This window comes from Paramacrobiotus metropolitanus, unplaced genomic scaffold (genome assembly GCF_019649055.1).
Source record: "Paramacrobiotus metropolitanus isolate TYO unplaced genomic scaffold, Prichtersi_v1.0 Parri_scaffold0000069, whole genome shotgun sequence".
NCBI classification, from domain to species: domain Eukaryota; kingdom Metazoa; phylum Tardigrada; class Eutardigrada; order Parachela; family Macrobiotidae; genus Paramacrobiotus; species Paramacrobiotus metropolitanus.
In genome coordinates this window covers 580650-603239 of record NW_026570289.1, presented here as the reverse complement: position 1 = coordinate 603239, position 22590 = coordinate 580650, and the positions used below count along the sequence as shown (strand labels likewise).

Sequence of the window (22590 nt, the reverse complement as noted above, 5' to 3'; positions counted from 1 at the left end):
ACCTTAAAGTTTCTTAAATGCTTGGTGGTGCGCCAAGGTCAACTAACCTTTGCGTACAGGTCATCAATTAGTGTCCAGTTGTCCAAGAATTCTCTGGGATAACCCACATTTAGCAATGTATGATTTAGCCTATCCATGGCGGTTTCTTGCGTTGCTCGGTCCATCCAAATTGTTTTGAGGATGACTGCGTCACGTACTCCGTCGGCAATTTCGGAAATCAGTTTATGTGCCTGTTGAACACAAACAGCCATTATTTGGTTTGGCAATTTTCTCTTTATGTGACTTTTCACCTGAACGCCACATTTCGCAAAACCGTTTTTTAAGAAATTTCGTTTCTCAATGAGACAAGGTTGTGCTTGACCTTTTGAACAACTCCGCTCGGAATGTAGGTCTCAAAGAACATTCGCGAAACTGTCAACGGCATAGCTGTTCTCAACAACTGCACGCAGTGATGTGCTTCCTGATATATAATGTAATAATGATATAGCGTTGTCCACCACAGCCAATCAGCCAGTGTCGCAAGTCCCGCATCCCCGTCAGATTCCAGCTGCGCCATCGTCTGATCCAGCTTGAGGAGATACTCTGGAAACGGGTCACCGAACTGTGTAGCGACCGTAGCACGAAATTTCACAGAAGTTTCTTTAAGGATGACATTGAACAGCGACAAGAGGCTTGACAGGAAATGAGAACGGAAAGGCGGTTTACTAAGATCCCCAAACGTTAAGCGCTTTAGCAAGTCCACCGTCCCTTTTGGCACCTGAAAATTATCTCCTTTAGAGAAGTAAAAACTAAACACTAAAGTTAGCCGTATGCCAAAAAGGGATAAATAAAGCAAGGAGATCAACATAAATTAACTAGCATTAGGCAAGGAAAAAAAATAAAATTAAACCAAACCAAAAGAAAAAACTTGCACCACTTCAAGGAAGAAACAACGTAGTAAAACGAAAAAAAAAATTTATTAAAGTAGTACAGAAAACTGTTTCCGAAAAACATTAAAATAGGGTTCGAAAAATATATTACTGTCAAGGAAACCATTTCAAAAATGTAAAGCAAAACATTATCGATTCGAAAACAAAAAAGGCAAAAAACTGCGAACAAAACTCCGAATTCTCAAACCACAGTTCGCACCGTTGATAGCATAAAATCCAAAATAAGAACTTTCTCCAACCGTTTCTCAACAGTAAACCACTGGGCACTGGCGTTGGTCACTTTCATCAAACCCTTGACAATCGACTTCCATACGGTAGTTAGCTGCCTAGCTGCATTGCATGGACCAGGGTAGCGGGCACACAGTCCCCACCGGTCGTAAAGGCGCCCAGGCAACCTGAGGAATAGGATATTCTGATCGGTGGAAAAGTCGTTTTTTTCTACGGAGAGGTAAAGGATGGACTGAATGTTGTTTTGCTGCAGACGGGAGACAACGTCGTCCAGGCGAAAAGCAGACACATTGGGATTGCCTTTTAATAGTGACCATCCACCAAACAAGTCATCAACAACGCGCACAAGACGGCGAATGGTCTGAACGTCGAATGGCCCGTCTGTAGAAAATATCAGATAACGGACGCCACATTCTACGTTTTTTGCAGCAGAACGTCAGCAAAAAACGCTCGGATCAAATGGAAAAAATTGCTATACATTCGCTGTACTGTTATCCTGCACTTGTGATGACATATAATGGGCATGATGTGCTGTAGCGCGATTGAGTTAAGAGGAGGATGATCAGCCAGTAGTAGTAAGTCCGGAATTTAGGTATGTGCACGATCAATGGACCCATACAACTTACGTTCGAACTTCGAATGCACTTTCATAGGATAATTTAAAACTTCCATAGGATATCTGCTTTCGCTTCACATTCATAGCTGTCGTTATAACAGTTCGTCTGTTATTACAGCCGTTGTTTTTTAGCGTTAACAACAATGGATTCTGATTTTGACGGATTTTCAGTGTCAGTTAGAAAGGCGTTTACTAATGACTGTCCCGCTACAGTAGCGGGACAAGTGCAGGGTAGGGGCGCTACCCTGCACTTGTTGGTACGGTATCAAGCCACCGTTCTGTAGGCGCATGAGAGTTAACCAGTAATGCCAGGATAGCTCAATATTCTTCAAAAATTGAGACTTACATCACTGAGTAGGATAAAATCTGAACTATTTAAATAAATATTTTGTTTTCCACGTAAGTATCACCACTTCTTTATAATAATCATCTAAAGTAAGTATGGGAAAACGTTTGATGACGTCTACGAACGCGACTGTGATTGATGATGCCGCCCAGTGCCCACGCGTATCTGAGATACCGATCTTTACTCTGAACTTGGGCGCTTGCCTGCCTGTACGGCAGATACGTTGTGATAAAAAAGTTGTATTTCACTGTAATTTTCAGCTTCACAGAGCACCGACAGATTATTATTATTTTCAATAGTTTTTGAGTCAAGAATTGTTTGATTTGCAATATTTCCTGGTTTGGAAAAACAAAAACAACAAGCATGCCGTAACTCAGAAATTATACCGCTAAATGCTCAGCAGATGCAACTCACTTTACTTCCATTCGCACTGAATTTCCGGATTATGATCTGCCAGCTGATAACCATGCGCTGCAACATATCCAGCGATCAGCGGTAGTGAAGATCGGTATGTCAGATGCGCCATGGGCGGCATCTGTGATGTGCGCATGTAAACGTGACCGAACGTTTTCCCATACAAGTGCCGGGTAGCAGTACAGTATTTATTTACCGATGTGAGTCAACATGGCAATGCAAAAAAATTTATCTTGCAGTGGCGTTTAGGTAAACTACACGAGGTTAATGTACCCCTTCCCTAAAAAATTTAGTTGCAGTTCAGATAATCCTACGTTGTACGGCGATGTTCACATATGCTGCCTGCAACTCAGCTTGAACCACGCCATACAGCCGGCTCTGCGATTAACCGTTTACCTATGACAATCCTGTAGGTGTAGACCGCACGAACACCTCACACCGCACGAAAGTTCTTTCAAGCGCAGGTTTACTTTACTGAGTGATTCCGAATACCATTCGTCTGGTTGATGCACTGGTTGTATATGTCCACTGCTTTTTCTTCCATGCGATTGGTGTAATTTCCGTTGTCGAACATCTTTAAATAAAGCAAAATTATTAATAATACAGTGGCAGCTACGTAGTATACACAAAATGCAAATGTTTGCCATGCTTGATGTGTTATATTTTATCTATTACCTGTACAATCCAAAGAATATTGTAACCGGGTAAACATAGGAACGTATAGAACGGAATGTCGAAAGAATATATGTAAAAAATGTGCACTTTTAAAAGGCAGCAAGCAACGGAATTTCAGTACTGAGAAATCTAAAACAAAACAGTACATCGCTCACGTTGTCTCACGTACCTTTGAGTTGTTTGGAAATCTTGAGACGTAGCACTTCGCTCCATACACCGTTGCTACTATTCAAACGGTTGCATGCGTAGGCGTAGAAATCCATGCACGGATTAACGGTTGCATCCATACTGGAGACGATTTCACGGGCTACAAACATCACAAACGAATTAGTAAAAGCTACCAAACGTAACTGTAGTGCCTCGCAACGACTGCAGCCATAAAGTTTTTAGTGAGGGGAGCTGCAAATTAAAATACACGCAGTGTAGAAAATTGTACCTGAACCCTTATTTTATAATTAAAATCTGATCTACGTACCAACTTGATGACAAACATCCGACGTGCAAACTTGGGTTGATAACTGGTGCAGCCCGGTTGCTTGTGCTACATTAGCAGCAATGACCAAAACTCCTACAACTTCCCAAAGTATCATCGCGTGACCACTTCTTGTGTCAGTTAAAAATCTCCCAAAACAAATAGTTTCCAGTAACAACTTTTGCAAATTATCGCAAATTAAACAAACGAAACATTAATGTGTATAAAATAGAGGAAACAGTCGCTAAAATATACGTCGCATTCTCAGATGGCACAGCTCCTCCAGACAGATTTTTCGTAGAACGTACCAGTATGAATATCAGGAAGTATTGAAACGTTGAAAGCAACTGTGTGCCCTAGAGAAAAATTATTCAGTTGCTCAATGTCTTTATTCTCTAATTAAACGCGGCGTTTATACCAAATATGGCTAGCGGCAAATCCGGGAAATTAGTATTTATATATTTATCTAGGGTTTAGAATTCATGACACTGCATGTGTTTACGTAATCTACACGGAATCAAGAAACGAAAACAATTACATAGTTCCTTGGTAGAGGGATAGCTTTTTCTTTGGTAGTATACCATTTGTTTACGTAAAGCGGCTGGCTGAAAAAAATGGCCGGGCGGCTACCGGCCACTGTGGCCAGGAAAAGAACAATCAATGTCATTAATCCAACAAAAGTAAGTACAAATAGAGCTTAACCGAGATTGACATCAAACTTAGTCGGTTGCGCCGAATGGAAAGGCATAAACTGAAAGAATTAAATTGTAAGAAACTTTTATTTATTGAAAGTATTGGCGATGTTAGATATTAGTCCATGTTGCACTGTGATGTGGCAACTATGTACAATAAGTGCAATAAAAAGTATATTGGCGCTGAATGCGTGATCATTCAAGGTAATCTGGGGACGCGACACCCGCACATTGAAATTCTCTAACTTCAACAAGGCAATTGCCTATAGCTTATTTGTTCGTTCCAAAGAATTTTAACAGCAGCGACTGTCCATGCTAATTTAATGCGCTTTGCGCATTAAATTGCGCGCATTATTTATAAGCTTAAGTTCGGCAAAGTTCCACTTTGTGAGCTAATGTTTGTTCCATTGGAAATTCCCTTTTCTGCGCTTGAGTCTGTTTCAGGTCACACCCGTTCAACTGCCCGTCTCCATGTCCCGTCAAACCGGCACCGACAACCATCTGCGGTACTACTGTTTTTTCGCGTTACGGATCACATGTGGACAGTCTAGCATCGATATGGAATGAATTGCGCCTTCCCCCCGAAGCTTACCTATCACTGAAATCCTTTCAAGCTGCACTTCAGGATGTTGACTGGAGCAATCTAACAGTGGCTAAACGACTGCTGGAGTTTAAATAACTTTCAAGTTTTTTTTGTTCCTGTTTTTGCATTAAATTTTTGTTTTCTGTTTTATATCGCTTCCGAATTATACAATTTTTGTTCGTTAGTTGTGTACGTACTGCATGTTTAAATAACCTTCTTGTCGACCTAGTGTCTGTTGCCTCGAGGGGGCTGTTCGCCCCGTTGCAAATGACATTAAAGCATTATTATTATTATTATATTAAACGCGCTGCGCGCTTGGGGGAATGCGCTTTGCGCTTGGACTCTTTGCCGGACTCGGATGACATCTCGGAAGTTTTTTGTGCAATTGTAACGTGAAACTGATATTTCTTATTACCGAAGTAATGTTTTGAATGTTTCTACCTCTCGACAGATTAGTGCCAAACATTAGAGAAGTCAGTGTATTTGCATTAATGACTGTCAATTTATATAGAAATCAATTTTCGGGATAATGGTAAATATTTCTGTTTCACAGAGTAGTTTGAAGAATACGAACTCCATTAACTATCCTGCGAATTTACGAAGCAGCAAGCCACCTGAAGCCACAATGAGGGCTTTAGCACCAATTTATTAACCCTGAAATTCTTCGACTGCAGAGTTACTACTAAATGACACAACATTCAGCAGTATAAGCACTGTATTCAGTGTATTGATAGTGTAACGTAGTAACAACAACAGTATTCTGTCTGTAGCAGAAACATAATATCCATGAAAACTGCCGTTTTCAATATATTTTGAGTACTGAGTAGTCGTGTTAGATTGTCAGCTGGAATAACGATTCAGCAATCAGCAAAACACGTTACGGCCAGTCTTCCTATTATCCGCAAAGATGGGCATTACGCTGAAACGGAGTTTAGTACCCGTTTGCAGTGGCTGACTGCTTATTTTTCGAATTTTACTCATACTTTCCAGCTTTCCGGCGTGCTTGTGCGCAGCGTGGCATGTAAAAATTATGTTTGCACATTGTAAGTTTCATACTGTTGCCACCCGCTTTTAAACAGCCACATGCTCTGTTGGTCACATGGTGTGAGCAAACACTTTTAAACTTGATATGCATTATGGCCCAGGTAAACAGATATTTAATTAAAACCAATTATTACAATTGCAGTGACATTAGCTCTGTTAACTTTGTAAATTGATGGTTCTCTGGGGACAAGCTTGCCGATGGAAATACTGATGCAACCAACAGTGCAAATACTACATGCCTGGCATTGCTTGCATAAAAACTTTGCACCGTTAATTAAGTGACCGAAGTCATCATCATGCACATGTACAGGTAACCGTCCAAAACGTCCTGTCGTCTGAGACGTCCGCCGGTCGTTTCGGCCCTTGAGACTTCCGAAACGACCGGGGGCCGCTAAAGCGGCGGCAACAAAGCAGTCTAGTGGAACTGGGATCAGCAATTCAACTTCCAGCTACATGTGAGCCCGTTACTTGCAGTTTGCATGTTTCTGTGTTAAGCGTGAGATAAAAAGTGTTACTATCGTCTACCGCCACCGGTAAGGTGACGCTAGATTAACTGCCTTTTCGACTTGCAGTGTATTTTCTGTGCGGCACGAAATCTTTATGCAGAATCTTTAAGCAGAATCTTTATGGTTTGCACAAAAGTGGTTAAAACGGCACACTAAGCGCACAGAAAAACCATTCCAGTAATTTATTCTTTATTTTCCAACCAAAGCAGGGCAAAAGAAGTCATGTTTTTTGGACAAAATATAAAAATCAAAAGAATGGGAGAACCCAGTCATCTTCAAAATTTTAGCCAAATCATGGTGCCACAACGGAAGATTCACGCTGGGTCACGCGCCGGAAATCCATAAAATCGTTTTCTTTAATCGCCTTTAACTTTGCGATTTTTGTAAGATTTGAATATTTATTGAAATACCTGGCCATTGTGATAGAAATTATTTACACGCATATCGAGATACGCGTGTTGAAGCGACCCGAAGAGTTAATTTTAAAATTCAGGAAATGGGAGCGGGAGCGGGAGCGATCAATTATCTCAATATCAAACGTTTTCAGTAAAAGCACTCGTTTGTTGAGAATTGTCGAAACTTCTATTAATATGCATATTACAACCATTAATCGTTAGAAACTTTCGTGTTTGATAAGCTCGTCAGCGAGACACAGCAGAAGAACGATATCTGTGCTGCACTCTATAAGCATTGTGACTGAAGATACTGAAGAAGCGAAACGTGGTCGGCAACTCGCGGTACGGGTGCTGCCATAAGTGTTTTGTGGAAAACTGACTGCAGTTTCCAATGCTTCAGCCTGCTAGGCCAGCGAAATTCCCGGCCGGTGTTATTCAGATTTCCCGGTAGCCATATTGGCCGGTACCATTTTGATGCCAGTCCAATACTGCCGGTACAGCTTGCTGAAATTGATAACCAGCACCATTTTTCCGACAATATTTCAAGATTCTCCAAATTGTAAGCTGAATCTGCGAAAAGCGTGTTATACTTGATTGCTTCGGTAAGCGCCGTTGGTATATAAGGACTTAAAGTACATGCTTAAATTTCGTTAATCCACTACTATCAGTTTCCTGATTTTAAAATTTTGTGCTTTGTGAAAGGTTCAACTGCAACATACAGAATGAATGCCCTGATTTACTTGTCTTGCATAAATCTGTTCTTTACCATGCAGAGCGAATTTGCTCAGGTGTCCGGACAGCATACTGGTGGTGACGTTCCCCCCAATGTCGGTGAAGAACCCAACGTAAGCTAATTTATTTTTTGCAGGTTTTTTGCTAATAACATTGTGCCCTTTCGTTAAAAAATCGTAGGCGCTGCAGTACGAGAACAAATTACTTTAGCGCGAGTACGTAGAATCTTGTTAGTTCGTTTTTTTACTGTTCAAGCTGACTCTTGAAATAAGCGTTCGTGTTTCTTTTTTTAGCCATGTTATGTGATCGGAAACGAAAACTTACCTGAGTGCCGCAAATTCTTTGCGGAATTGCAAGGCTCGCGGTACGTACTGCGTTATAATTAAAATAAACTTAATCAAAGGTCATTCGATTCCACATCATAATCCAACAAACTTAAGGCACTAGTCAAAATGCGTTTGAACAGTTATCTTATGCTAGCGACTGAACAAAACTGTAAAGAAAACCTGATGCATAAACGCTTTGTTCACATTATTTTTAAACCAGCTTTTCTGAAGAGACGCGCGAGTGTCAATAATGTACTTTTCCTGAGTGTATGATATTACGATCAATTTGTAATCTATTACTGTGGAACAGTTCGGTTCTGGACTTAAACATGATTCGCCGTTTGCTCATTGTAGGAACACGCCCTCGGAAACTTCTGGAACTGTCCTAAGTTTGCTCATATGGGGCGCAAAGGAGTTCATAATATGCTTATTTGTTCCGTTTACCGTTCTTTTGTGTAATATCACGTATTGTGTAATAGGCGGGTTTTCCCCGTGGGGCCGTGTACCCCATGGTTTCCCTGCTTTGTTGGGCGTACAGAATAAAATCAGTACGGAAATAAGCTTGCAGTTACCTAAATAAGTAGCGAAACAAACGCCATGAACAGTACTCAGTAAGAAACGGCATATGTATCTGCTAATGCTTACACAGAAGCTTCCAAAAAATTTAGAATATGTTTTTAAAGCAGACAGGGTACATTCTTCTACTTCATCTTTCAACAGCATGAAATGAGATTTCGAATATACAGAGTAGTATACAATGTAGGACTAAAAAGACGCATATCCACACCCACAGCATTTCAACGCATACGACTCAGCTAGAATATCCGATTGCCGTAAAAGTGCTCTGGGCCACATGCGTACGGATATCTGGGTATGGGGTTATGCGTTTATAGTCCTACATTGTACCCTGTATGGGATAGCCTAGTTAAAGATATTAATTGTATTGATGCGCTGATAAAAAATGCAAAGGCCTGTCTAGTGCGTGTTAAAAAAGACTGATAATAAAATACCTCGTGCCCTTGACGCTACATTCCGGCGTGCCAACGCACCCAAAGTGGATTTTCCAACATTAGCGATTCCATATAATTATTACATTCAACCATTTATAAACATGGTTTATGTTCACTGATATACACTGATATACACAAGAAGCAGCATCAGCATCTCCTACGTCTTTTTTGTGGTTAGCAGTCACTCTTGAAATCTGAACCTTTCTCGGAATCAATACACTTTTCACATCGTGTCCGTCTAACTTCTGGGAAAAATTAATTTTTTTATTGAATTTCAGCATTTTTGCTGGTTCGCATACATACATACATTCATACATTAACATTCATTCAGGGAAAAACCCCTTGGAACGTGGCTGGCCAATTGAGATTGTAGTGTATAGTGCAAGTACGCGTACGTGCAATACAAGAGCAGCGATGTGTATTCTTATGAATGTGAGTAATGTCTAATGTTCATTGTGCCGTAGCAGCTTGTAATGAAAGTCCCAGCGTTGCTGCGTTATGTCTCTTTAGTTGGTTTATGTTCGGCGTTTCACTGTAGCTTTATTTCGAAAACCTAAGAGCATAAAGAAAACGTTTTCTTTCACAAGACCCTCATTCCTTCCTTTACCAGTCTTCCCGCTTTTGTGAAAGCATGATTCAAACCTAAAACCATCTCTACCACGCCCTAGTTCGAGGGTTCATGGGAGATCCCAACGGACAGTTGTAAGCTGCACCAAAATCCACACTATTCATGTACGGTCCCATCACGCGCAATCGGTACGGTGCGTACGTTCCACCGGAATCTGATGGATGACGGGTGCACATTGTCTACAAACAATCCTCGCTTTATCTGAGCCGTAAGAAACCGGAAAGAAAGGTTACCTGAGCCCCTATTAACCAGAACAGCTGTTTCTCATTCAGGGCTTCTAAGCCCGGAAGTTTGATGCGGTATCCCGTGCGGCGCACAAAATTATGAAAAGCCTACAGGAGAACCATTCTAAGCGCACAACTGTTCTTTCTATAAAATAATAAAAATAATTACCAAGTAAGCAGCGCGGTATCCGCCGTTGTCGGCGGTGTTCTCGACGAGAGTTTGCCGTGCATCGATGCTGTCGTTCTTCGTGCTAATATTGTTGTAGAAATCCACTAAGGTGTACGTTCTCGCATTGTAATTGTTCTGTGTCGCATTTGTCCACCAGTAAAACGATTTGCCGTCGTCTGTCTTAATCTTTTTTGCTAAAAACGACATTTGTTGTTATAAACTTGGATGAAAATGCTTCTCGTTCATGAAACCGTCACCTCCATACTTGCCTCCGATATCCAAAACGTGGGTGAATTCGTGGCCAATGGCAAAACCCAAACGAGCGTAATTAAAAATATCCAATTTACTTGCGTAGAACATTGGTGGCTGTAACAGTGATTCCGGAATTACTGCAAAGTGCAAAGCCAACCATCGATGATCTTTAGGTAGTTGTCAATCAAATTTTAAAACACAAAGGAGGAATTACTTATGATGAAATCACAAAAGAATGAAGATAAAGACAGACAAAAGAATAACTGGCAAAAGGAAATAAACGAACCCACATCAATTAAAAACGCATGCATTTTTATTCAAAATGCAGAATAAAAAATTTTGTCAATTTCATAACCGTCGAAATTTGTAAAATATTCTTTCAACAACATACCAGACACAGTTGTTTGAAAGATGGTAAATTAAAAAGTAAGGGAACCCACATAAAATTAACTACGTTAACTAGTTAGTTAATTAGTGAGCTAGTTCAACTGTGTAAGTTAAGTTAAACAGAAGGATAAAAATTAGATATATGGACGATTTCGTACCACTCCAAAAATTCGACCCATTATTTTTCGATAGGTACAGGTATTCATAGTATTCTCGCGTATTCCACCGGTATTCGTTCGTGTTCTAACTATATTCCGCCTTATTCGCTCTCTATCCATTAAATGCCTCTCTATAGCAGGCCATGTATTCCCATATTCCACCGGTATTCTTGCGTGTTCTGCCTGTATTCCGCCCGTATTCTGACTAAAAAACTTAAGAATACATACTACTGTAACTAAAAATAGAGGCACAATACGAACGAATGCCGGTGGAATACGCCGGAATACATGGTCCGCTGCAGAGAAACACTTTACGGATAAGGAGAGCGAATAAGGCAGTATGCAGGCGGAACACGCAAGAATTCCGGCAAAATACGGGGAATACAGTTACCGCTGCAGAGGGACACTTAATGGATGCGGAGCAAATAAGGCGAAATACAGGCAGAATCGTATCCACATGGCGGTACTAAAAAGAAGGCGTACGCGCGCCACTGGTGACGTCACAGTAAGGCAAGCAGCCCGGTTAAAGCGCAGTGCTTTAAGTCTCGTAGGCTCCATAGACTGCTATGGTTCACGCATTTTACTTCACGTCCTGTGGGATCATCGAGTTATAGCTCAATAGAAAGAGAAACAAAATTTAAGTTTATAATGCAAATGCCTTCAGTAATAACAGCGAAGTAAGATTTTTAAAAGGTTTCGAAAGTAAGCCGAGTTAGCATACAAAGTCAATGCAACGGTTGGTTCAAACCGCGCGACCGTTGTGCGCTAATTGCATACATTTTGAGATCTTTTTAAAACATTTAATCGACTTCAGTTGCACACATATTATAGATTGAAAATCTTAGAATTCTTTTCTCTTTCTTTCAACCTATAGCCCGCTCATTTTCAACTTCTAAAACTTAAAATCGCTTAACATGGCAACCAGTGGAGCCTACGAGTCATAAAACATTGTGCAGATGGCTGGCTTGCCTACTCGTGACGTAGCACCGGAAGTAGGCGTGTCGCGCTAATGCCTTCTCTTTAGTACTGCCATGGTATCCATTAAGTGACTCTGCAGCTGACCCTATATTCCCCATATTCTCGAGAATTCTGCATGTATTCTGACTAAGAAAACCTTAGAATACAGGCTGAATACGCCTGAATACTAAAAATACGTAACGGAAAATGATGGGTGGAATTTTTGGAATTTTAGGAAACGAGCTACAGGTGAAAAACTAAGTAAAGGAAAGACGGTTCCGCCCGATACCAATATAACTGCTTTCCGAGTTCGTCTCGGCGAATACTTTCGTAAGGTCGGCCGGGCAAAAGGAATCGCTGCGAGCTCTAGTGTGGGTGAGTTCTTGGAGGTTGATCCAGCTGTTGCTTTGATCAATGGTGCGCATTGTCTCGTATATTGACATTCCCACTTGAACCTGTAAGCACGATAGCATTCTGAAGAGTTCTTTCAAGGTTATTGTTGCCACATGTACACAGTTCAGTAATATTATGTCGATAAACACAACAGCAACGCTTTCGGTATATTGAGTAGTGACCGTGTCCCCGCTGTCGGAGATTGTACCAAAGCGAAGATCACACTGAGGGGATCCGGCTTTTTTGGGCTATTCCACACTATAAAGTTTGTTTTCAAAACTAGCAAGGTTAACTACCCTTTTCGTAGAGGTCATCGACCAGAGTCCATTTTTCTAAAAGCTCTTCGGGATAACCAATTTTCAACAATGTGTTGTTTAGTCTGTTCTTGGCGGTTTCTTTTGTTTCCCGGTCCATCCAGGCTGTTTTCAGCAGGACTGTGCGTATTCCGTTGAGTATTTCGAATGCCAGCTCTTTTGCCTGTTAGACGCAAGCAGTCGTTAATTCTTTCTATATTTTTTACCTTACTTCTTGCTTGGACGCCACATTATGCAGACATTTATTCCTAAGCAATGTCCTTTTTTAACCATACAGTTCAGTGCTTGACCTTTCGAACAGCTTTGTTCGTTATGTATGCATTGAAGAACATTCCCGAAACAGTCAACGGCATGGCTGTTTTCACCAGCTGCACGCAGTTGCGCGCCTCTATATATGCAAGGTAATGGTGATAGAGCGCAGTCCACCAGAACCAATCAGCTAGTGTCGCAAGGCCCGTATCACCGTCTGATTCCAACTGTGCCATCGTCTGATCCAGCTTGAGGAGATACTCCGGAAAAACGTTCCCAATCTGTGTAGCGGTGGTGGCTTGGAATTTCACCGAAGAAGCTGTTAATATGGCATTGAACAGCGGCAATAAGCTCGACAGGAATCGCGAACGGAATGGTGGTTTACTGAGATCACCAAACGTTAAACGATTTAGAACGTTCGCCGTTGCGTTTGGCACCTAAAGAATAATTAATTCAGAAAAAATTAAACACGTCAACAGTAGAAAGAAAAGGTAGAACGATAGAACACCCAAGGTAACAGTAGGCACAAACTAATTAAATAAAATGAACATTAACAAAAAAAAAACATTATTAGTAAATTCGGCAAATAAACACGAAAAAGCCAAGAAAGATTTGAATGATTAAGGATATTTTCGAATAACGATTCACACCGTTGAAACCATAAAATCCAAGAAACTGCAAATAAACGATGAAATAAAACTGAAATTACAAAACAAATTGGCATTAAATCATAGCCAAACGAAATCCAAAATGACAAATGGAATGAGAACAGGCAAGGAAATTTAAAAAAATTGCTAGCGGAAGTTTAAAAATGTTCTTGTTACAGAAATCAAACTAACAAATAAAAAGCAATTGGAAAATATTCTACCATCAAAACAAAAAAGCCAAAAAAGTTGAAGGAGCGTTTGCATGCACATTTTAGTAAAAGTTCGCACCGTTGCCATCATAAAATCCAACAACAGAACTTTTTCCAGCCGCTTCTCAACCGTTGACCACTGGACACTTGCATTCGTCACTTTTATCAAACCCTGGACAATCAACTTCCATATGGTCATCAGCTGCCCAGTTGCATTGCATGGACTGGGGTTACGGCCACAAAGTCCCCTCCGCTCATAAAGGCGCTCAGGCATCCTAAAGAAGAGGATATTCTGATCGCTGGAAAAATCGTTTATTTCTACGGACAGACGGATGATGGTCTGAATGTCGTTCTGCTGCAGATGGAGAAGAACGTCGTTTAGGCGAAAGGCGGACACATTGGGATTGCTTTTCAGTAGCGACCATCCACTAAAGAAGCCATCAACAGCACGCACAAGCCTGCGAATGGTCTGGACGTCGAATGGCCCGGCTGTAGAAAAATCATCAAACGGAAGTCACATTTTCCATTTTTCGCAGTAAAACAATTTGCTCGACTAAAAACTGAAATGACTGTTATACGTTCACTACACAGCTGCCCTGCACTTATCACGACATTTTTACGGCGTGAGGCTACCGTTGCCACGCCAGTTTGGTGGCTGCATCAGAAAAATTTCCATGAACCCCTGGCTAAATTGATAAACGTTTTAAACTTTTAAGTGATCGTCTTTTCCTGGGCAGGGTGTAAAACCTGGCAGTGGAAACTGCCAGTGGCACTGCCAATGGCATGGCAAGACTTTGGCAACTGGCAAACGATAATTATAAAATTTGGCAGATGCCGCATAAAATGTGGCACAATGTGTAAGCGGGTCCGAACTCCGAAATGTTTGGTCAACCGTACAATTCTTAACATGTTGCCAGTATGCAGTTAGTTTTTTCGTGTAAAGCGTCAACAACGTTAGCTATCAACTAAGGAAGCAGCGTTCGCATGGAGAACTTGAAAGGTCACAGCATTTTGCCTTTCCGCAAAGTACCGTAACAAAAGAGAAAGACAAGGCAGTTGAAAGCACGCAAATGTTCGACTCACAGATGAAAACGAGGGGTCTCACTTATGGTCAGTTACAGACAGCTTTACAGAGGACAAGAATTGTTTATTATTATTTATCATCGCAGTACAGCCGCCAAACTCCACTAACAGAGATATCGTACCAGCCACCAGGCTACTGGAATTTTTTGTTAATTTAGAAATTGTTGATTAAGAAAATTTTTAAGTTCCGGCTCTTAGCATTCACGTGCATCCATTTAAAATCGAATCATTGCGCAGCTGTCCTCTGTACAACAAGTTCATACACTCGGTAAAGCTCACTACAATAAGTTTAAGGCAAAAATTAGGAAATGAGCTCTACAAAATGTCTCCCGGTGCCACTTCGATTGTATCTGTAGTAGCGAAAATCGGGTTGTTGTAATGCAACGTAACCGGCCAGGCTGCCATCGGCGGACATAGTATTGCTGTTTAAGATTCTTAGTTAGTGACAAACTGAGCAAAACTCTCAGGTTACATGCACCAGCAAAGTTTCACTATAGTTTACCCTCCAGCGGGCGGTACCCGAAGGAGTGCGAGTTTCCTTATAAAAATCAGCATTTCCCGCTGAAAAAATTCAATTAAGAAAGGGAATTTCTTGTGAGGCTCTGTTGACCATAGGTCAGCGGTGGTTACTATGTCGCATGCAGAACGCCAATGCCCATGGACGGTCTGCAGCATAAAAACATTTAATTCTGCAATAATTAGGCAAACAATTATTACGTAAAAGCAATAATTTTCAAATAGCTAAAAAAATTGCTTTAAAACAGAAGTATAGAAGTGGTCAACACATTGACCACTGGTCAGCAAAAAAATTAAAAGCTGCCAAAACCCGTTTCCATATGTTTTGACCACTAATAACCAATAAAATACAAAAAAAAAATTACGCTGATGATATTCCTTTGCCATAAGCTTATTAGAATTGCATATTATGGTACTGCATAAAGCACTCCCTATGAAGTCTGCCATTGCACTTGCTGCATTTCGACCACTTTATGATGCTGCGTCGTCCGCGGTTGCACTTCTGGGTTTAGCCGCAAGGGACAGTATCAAAAAGCGTTGAGGATGGTGCAGCTGCAGTGGCGATAGATTCAGATATAAGCGGCCACTATGCACTAGCACTTTTTGAAACGCACAAGTAGCCAAAAGTAACCAGTAAGGCTGCCGCAAAGGTCAGCATCACCCATGATAATGTGCACATTACAAGCTGCAATCACTAAAGTTTGCAAATGCCAGAGGCTGGTCGAAGTTAAAATTCTCATAATTTTCTAAAGCTACAGGGCTCCCTCACTTTGTTTCTCAAGCGATGCATCGCTAGCGTAGGAAGAAACGGGCAGAGCGCAAAGTGCTATGCTGCCATTTTATATCGTTACCGTACATACACTGTTTCCTTGAACGTTTTATTGTCCGGAGGCAGACAACGTTTGAGACAATTTTGCTTTTCGCCGACCGCCCGGTGGGGGCTGATCAGAAAAGGGGCTTTTTGCCAGCTTTCGACAATTGTAACCGTGTGGCGCACGTTTGTGTACAGAGCTTGATTCGATTACGTAATAAAGCGCTGCTGTCGAAATTGCACCCGCCCGTGTATTCAGAACCCTTCATGGGCAATGGCGTTTAACAGGAGACACACGCTTTTGACGGACTGTGCTCATCTATGGTTCAACCTACAGAACCCGTGTTAAGCGCTTTTAGATTCAGCTCTCTCAATTGTACCTTGTTGATTTATCTCCGGTTTAATTAATCATTCACTAGCAAGACCTACGGCAGCAAGGAAAGTTCAAAATTAACGATTTTCGCGGACCTGTCGTTCGTAATTAACTTGCGTTTTGCCCATGGTGTTTTCACCTTCGAATGTAAAGGTTATCTGAAAACGAAATTATCACTCTGCACAAACTGCCAGTATACAGTAAATACTGGCAATGCCACTCGATGCCAGCTGATTTGAAATGGTAATACTAATTTCGAGCCAAAACTGAATCGCAGGTACCGCTTTATCTCTGGCGTAATATTGTCGGTGTTGAGTACAGTAATTGGCAAATATTTACAATTAAATTAAATAATTCAAACCCTAAAAGCGTACAAGCATCAGAATCAGGCTTGCAGTAATCAAGCCAAAATAAAGGTTTGTAAATAGAAAAAAACTCAGAACACGTGTGCACAGCCAACACCCGTTCCCGAACTTCGTGCGCCTAGGCGAGTGCAATGACACGTGCACGCAGCATGTGTTTTACCGTTCATTGATCTAATTTTATCCCTAATTACTAAAGCATGCATGCTGATTACACTAACCCAGTGGTCGTCCGTACGTTTGGCTCACCGTATTTCAGAATAACAAGTAAATGAATTATTAACACGACCACATTTCGCGCAATGTTCCGGAAACTTTCAAAATATAGAAAGAGCAGCCGCCAGCGTGACGCGGTTTCCAAAATATCAGAAGCAGCCTAAATCGGCTGCAAGAAAACCCTTGACATCTGCGTTTCTCTTCGGTCTGGATCTTGCGACTTGTGTTGTGTTTAGGTGCGCTCTGAATGATAATAATGACAAATAATGAATGGTAACATTCATTATTTGTAGCGCTAGACCAAACGATGTTTGGGCTAGCGCAGCTTGTTGTTAACAGAGTGCAACTGCACTGTTGCATAAAAAAGTGGCGCCACATAAGCGTTATGCGTTTCTAACTGCATTCTGATTGTGGCAGCTACGCACTACACAGTACACGCGAATCTTTACGTTATTGCATACATAAATCAATCCCTGCTATGTTGCTCGTTCATTAAACATTCAGCAATCGGCAGTGTTTGAGAGGAGTACGCGAAGTCAGATGCTGTATTTGATGTAGCACTAGTGCACATTACATCTATCCTCGGTATTAGTTAGCACAGACAGGGAAGCAGTATTTCACGTCAACAAGCCCGTATAATATACGGACTTGTTGACCTAAAATATTCGACATACATATTATGTCGAATAGCGTTTCCATACGTACATGAAATTACTGTATTTTACTTGAACGTATACTTAGCTTAGTAGCCATTTTTTGTTAAAATTCAATTGTGCTGTTAAATATTGCTAAAAAGATTAACAGTAATGCATCTCTGTAGGCTCTAAAATAATGCAGCTCGGTAGATTCTAAACAGAACATTACAAAATAACGCAGAGCCAGTGATGATGCGGTATCTCAGGTACTGTATGGCATAAAGTCAGTTGAGTATCGGTTGAGTATCAGCTGAGTTACAGGTTACGAGTTACAAGTTATCTGGGAACCATTCGTACTCGTACACGGTTCGGTACTGCAAGATCAAACCGTAATGGCATAAGTGTTAATGCTGATAAAAACTTACGTAATTGCTTATCTAGGTTACAAAAAATATGCAACCTAAATACGCAGTTTAAAGTAGGGTAGCTAAATTTTCAAGCGTTTATACATTTGTGCTGCTAATATGTTTGCTTGTGCCGGCACTTTAGCAACGATGAACGTATTTACGTAGCGAACAGTTTGCGAAATTGGATTTTACTGCAAAGCACAAATCATTTACACAAACTTGCAAACATTGCGGCTGCTTAATTCTACCGTACTAACCTTTTAACTTGTACAAACCAATGCCATTTACATTCAAACTTTAAAAACCCAAATAATTAGAACAAGTAAATAACTCTTCTAACTCTCGAGAACACCCGACCGTCTCCAGGACAGAAGCCGCGTTTCCGCGCTGAATTTCCACACTTACACGTTGCCATAAATACTGAACAGCGCGCGCTTCTCCTGTTTGTTCTTTGATACGCCGGCCGACTTCATTGATCATTTACACCCACCCTTTTTACCCATTCCGCACCTTGTCATATACCGTACTTCGCATTTACGCTGTAGGGAAGCCAAACAAGCAAAATTGGTGCGATTCTCGGGTCATAGGTGCGTAGAAACAATGCAATCTTATTAGTGGCAGGTGCCACGTTTTATCGTTTGCCAGTTGCCAAAGTCTCCAGTTTTATCGCTTGCCATGCCACTGGCAGTGCCATTGGCAGGTGCCACTGCCATGTTTTACAACCTGCCGTTTTCCTGAGCGCGCGTAACATCGCGAAAATACGAAAACCTGATCAGCTCGCGTGAACTATGCGCTACAGGTCGCCTTTTCTTAACCAGATTTAATTTATCTTCCAGTTCATGACTTGCCGAACGATTCATTTTGGCTGTGAATCCCGTGAAGTTCACGTCACAGTACTAACCCAATTCAACCACGAACACGCTTCGTAAAAAGTAATGTAAAGGCCATTCTTACTGCGCTAGCTTCAATTGGGGGCCAGTGATATATACACCTGTGGCACGTTTCGTACCAAACGAAAAAATTGAATCGTTTTTTCTCCTCTTGGAGTCACAGTAGACAGCTGTATACAGGAGGCTGTAGACACCCTGTAGTCCTATCGGTAGTCACCGGGTTTCTTAAGTTTTCGTAGGATGTATACAGGGTTTCTTAGGTTTTCTTAGGATGTATACAGGGTGTCCACTACGGTGTCTACAGGTTGTCTACACTGACTACAAGGAGAGAAAAAACGCTCCAGTGTTTCTCGGTGGTACGAAACGTTCCATATATAAAAGAAAACAGCATTGTGCGGTTGCGCCCTTCTCTGCCCGTTCTATCTTACCCATATATTCATTCCCATATATTCTTTCCCCCCAAATTTTTGCAAGACGAAAGCGGCAAGCAGTCCTATCGCTCGCAGAACATGGTATCTCCGAGTCATAGGGCTCATAACATGGGTCCCAGGCGTCAGTTTATCGAAAATTACGAACTGAATCGAGGCAACTCCTGGCTCAGGTCTGCGGTTGGACCTTGTGAGTGCAAAAAATGTAGGGTAACATCCCTCACGAGTTCACCAGTGCCTTTGGGAAGTCATATATAAACACGGGCAGTAAAATATGATCCAAGCAAAAATGGGTATTAGACTTTGTACCGGCTTCCATGTCAGCACACTGTATTCAATGCCAAAAAAGAACAACTCCCACTTTTGGGACCGAGCGCTTTGCAATTAAGCAGCTCAAAGTACTCTCTTAACGGCCCTTAATCTGACTTGAGGGGGAACCGCGCTAGTAGATTCTGAATTTTTTACTAAATTAAAGGTTTCTCAAAAGTGTGAATCAATCGATCAATGCTTCAGAGGGTGTTTCTCGGCTTCGTAACCAAAAATCGATTGTTTTTATTGACTATGAACGCACAGAAAAAACTGCACTAAAAACTTTAAAGGTCTTGGTAAATCCCAAGCGACACAATCTGACAAAAAAATTGAATTCCCACCCTCCAACATGCCGTGACCAGGATGTAAATAAAAGAAAGTTACGCCGTACGAAGGCGCCTTCAACTGCCGCTATACTTTACGGTAGCTTTGAATACCTTTCGTCTCGTTAATGCATTGATTGTATATGTCCATTGCTTTCTTCTCCATGCGATTGGTGAAATTTCCACTGTCGAATAGCTCTAAACAAAGCAAAATTCCAAGAATACACAGGCATGCTACAGAGTATCTGTGTGCACAAAATTCAGGCGTTCATGGTGCGTTTTCGCTTATAATTAACGGTATGAATACAAGTTATCAAAGAAATATCTTCAACGGCTCAGTGCATTAGAATATCGAAGTGGCTATTTTACCCCAGTGTTTGTGGCAAAATAGATTTTGGCTATTTTGCCCCAGTATGTGGGGCAAAATAGATTTTGGCTATTTTGCCCCAGTATGTGGGGCAAAATAGCAAAAGGCTATTTTGCCCCACACTGCGCTTAAATATCCTTCAGCTATTATGCCACACTGCAAAATGCTTTGGTAAAATAGCCATAGCCTTAGAACATATATACCGGTAACCATGTTGTCGGTACATGGCTGAAGTGGTAATTATACGTTTGTCAATTTTCCCTAACTGATCTTTAAAGGAATCCACAATCAATGCGCCAGGTAAAAAGGCCCCAAGCAAAGGAATTTCCGTGTTAAGAGTCACTGAAATTCCTTTGCTGAGGGACGTCTGCGTTGACCAAAAGCCGGGCAGCGCACACGTAGTCGCCAGCAACTTTAGGTGGCAGGCAGTTGTCACGGGCAAAGGCATGTGAAATTCGGCGACTGGGAAGCGGCAAACTACGGCAGTTTTATTCCAACCAATCTTACTGGCGGTGGTTGTCAACCACAACAGTGCACCGAACGGACGCCGACATCAGCGGAAACTAGTATTGGATATGTGAACTTAGATGTGACGGAAGGTATGTGGCGGCCCGCGCTCAATCTCGGACTTGGTCTTGGATTTCTAAAACTTGTACTTGGGCCACACTTAACTTGGACTTGGACTGCTGAAACTTGGGCTTGGACTTCTTAACTGGACTTCTAACCTAGCCCTTCTAACTTTGACTTGGACGTCCTACTTGGACATCTCAAGTTGGACCTTCATTTGGGATTACTTAGGTTTCTTAGGTTACTTTGAGGTTTCTTAGATTAGGTTGTCTTAGGTTTTTTCAGGTTATCAAGAAAACCTCTGAAATTCAAAGAAAAAGTGGAAATCTAATTATTCTAAAAGAACATAGAAGGCTAGGAAACCTAGGAATGACCTTCGAATAACCGAAGAAATCTAAAAGATCTAAAAAACCTAAAAATACCCTAAGAAACCTAAGGGCCCAAGGAACATGCTTTCCAAGCCCTGGTAATTTAAGTTGTAAAGTCCAAGTTTAGAATCCCAAGTTAAAAAGTTCCAAGTTGAAGAGTCCAGATCCGAATGCGGTCCAAGTTGTAGTAGTCAAGTCGAAACTTGAGTGGGGGCCGTATGAGACGCAGGGTACTGGGTATGTGAAACTGAACAAGCTTCATCTGACGCTTTTCATCACGATTGTTACTTTTGACGAAGGCTTATTGCAACGTTTTGCAAAGCGTGATCCAGATTAACGGTTCAATTTTCTGGAATACATAGAACCCTTACATTCAAACCCATTTGGAAACCTTTAGACCGGCAGACACGGGTTATTCGAAAACCGTGGGCTGGAGCCATATCAAAGTGCTTTGGTACGTCACGCCAGAGATTGTTAGCACTTCTGCGGTGTGAGAGAGTTAATCGTAGACAAGATAGGGTGGAAGTACTACGCCAATCCGTCAAATCTAGAGTAATTGCAATCGAGCGTTACTGTGCGCCCTTCCCTGCGTCGCCCTTTAAGCAGCGGTCAAAAGGTTTCCAAGGGGGCTCCTTGGATTGTATGTAGGTCAACGGAATATATTAACAAAGTGCTAGGTTTAAAATGCAGCAAGCGAAAGAACTTCATAATTTTAGAGTTAATGAACACCGCTTAGCAAAAGTTGTCAGACGTACTCTTCAGCTGCTCGGAAATCTTGAGACGGAGCACCTCGCTCCACAAACCGCTGCTGCTATTCGAACGGTTGCATGCATAGGCGTAAAAATCCAGGCATGGATCAACGGTTTCATCCAGTTTGGATACGATTTCACGGGCTGAAAAGATCACAAAGCCTAGCCAAATTGTACTGCCTGATAACGACTGCCAGTAAGAAAGTTTTTTATCGGAGATTCAATGTAAAATCCAACCAATGCAGAAAATTGTTCCGAAACCATTTTTGTTTTTTAGGCAGATGTTCTGCGTAGTGCGTACCAACTTGATGACAAAGATCCGACGTGCAAACGGGTGTTGACAACTGCTGCCGCCCCGTAGCTTGCACTACATTAGCAGTTGCGACCAAAAATCCTACCACACCCAAAAGTATCATCGCGTACCAACCAACTCTGTCAGTCAAAAATCTTCCGAAACAAACAAATTTCAGTAATATTCTCTAAAAATTATTCACAAACTACAGCAACGAAACAAAAATTTGTATAAAATCAAGTAAACCGGATTATTTTTACATATTTTGCACTCTCAAAACCCGCAGAGCTTTCCAGACGGATTCTTCGAGGAATATAACAGTACTAATGCCAGAAAGTA

The 22590-nt window shown here is 41.5% G+C and overlaps 3 protein-coding genes across 4 annotated transcripts; all 3 read right to left on the bottom strand.

The window, feature by feature from the left end:
* Positions 1-38: 38 nt before the first annotated feature.
* Positions 39-3952, bottom strand: LOC129594562 (neprilysin-2-like). Its single transcript, XM_055491295.1, has 6 exons — positions 3684-3952; positions 3378-3515; positions 3009-3107; positions 1129-1538; positions 362-757; positions 39-230 (listed from the first exon to the last, which is right to left on the bottom strand). Exons 1-6 carry the CDS (start codon positions 3796-3798, stop codon positions 39-41), a joined length of 1350 nt encoding a protein of 449 aa, XP_055347270.1. The 5' UTR covers positions 3799-3952.
* Positions 3953-9570: 5618 nt separating this feature from the next.
* LOC129594572 (endothelin-converting enzyme 1-like) lies at positions 9571-10387 on the bottom strand. Of its 2 annotated transcripts, XM_055491306.1 has the most exons (4): positions 10259-10387; positions 9990-10183; positions 9830-9928; positions 9571-9775 (listed from the first exon to the last, which is right to left on the bottom strand). In XM_055491306.1, exons 1-4 carry the CDS (start codon positions 10347-10349, stop codon positions 9623-9625), a joined length of 537 nt encoding a protein of 178 aa, XP_055347281.1. In that variant the 5' UTR covers positions 10350-10387; the 3' UTR covers positions 9571-9622. The 2 variants fall into 2 exon arrangements, with proteins under 2 accessions (XP_055347281.1, XP_055347282.1); XM_055491307.1 differs by lacking the exon at positions 9830-9928.
* Positions 10261-22541, bottom strand: LOC129594571 (neprilysin-2-like). Its single transcript, XM_055491305.1, has 8 exons — positions 22261-22541; positions 21966-22103; positions 20023-20106; positions 13635-14044; positions 12741-13136; positions 12433-12613; positions 12033-12198; positions 10261-10378 (listed from the first exon to the last, which is right to left on the bottom strand). Exons 1-7 carry the CDS (start codon positions 22373-22375, stop codon positions 12155-12157), a joined length of 1368 nt encoding a protein of 455 aa, XP_055347280.1. The 5' UTR covers positions 22376-22541; the 3' UTR covers positions 10261-10378; positions 12033-12154.
* Positions 22542-22590: the final 49 nt, after the last annotated feature.

Coding starts and splice junctions, on each gene's coding strand:
- LOC129594562 (XM_055491295.1), bottom strand. CDS start 3,798: ATGATACTTTGGGAAGTTGTAGGAGTTTTGGTCATTGCTGCTAATGTA. Junction 3,516..3,683: donor GGATGTTTGTCATCAAGTTG/GTACGTAGATCA, acceptor TGATGTTTGTAG/CCCGTGAAATCGTCTCCAGT. Junction 3,108..3,377: donor GATTTCCAAACAACTCAAAG/GTACGTGAGACA, acceptor CTTTATTTAAAG/ATGTTCGACAACGGAAATTA.
- LOC129594572 (XM_055491306.1), bottom strand. CDS start 10,349: ATGTTCTACGCAAGTAAATTGGATATTTTTAATTACGCTCGTTTGGGT. Junction 10,184..10,258: donor CCACGTTTTGGATATCGGAG/GCAAGTATGGAG, acceptor TGTCGTTTTTAG/CAAAAAAGATTAAGACAGAC. Junction 9,776..9,829: donor TCTGGTTAATAGGGGCTCAG/GTAACCTTTCTT, acceptor GATTGTTTGTAG/ACAATGTGCACCCGTCATCC.
- LOC129594571 (XM_055491305.1), bottom strand. CDS start 22,375: ATGATACTTTTGGGTGTGGTAGGATTTTTGGTCGCAACTGCTAATGTA. Junction 14,045..20,022: donor ATGCATTAACGAGACGAAAG/GTATTCAAAGCT, acceptor ATTTTTCTACAG/CCGGGCCATTCGACGTCCAG. Junction 12,614..12,740: donor CGAACAAAGCTGTTCGAAAG/GTCAAGCACTGA, acceptor TGCGTCTAACAG/GCAAAAGAGCTGGCATTCGA.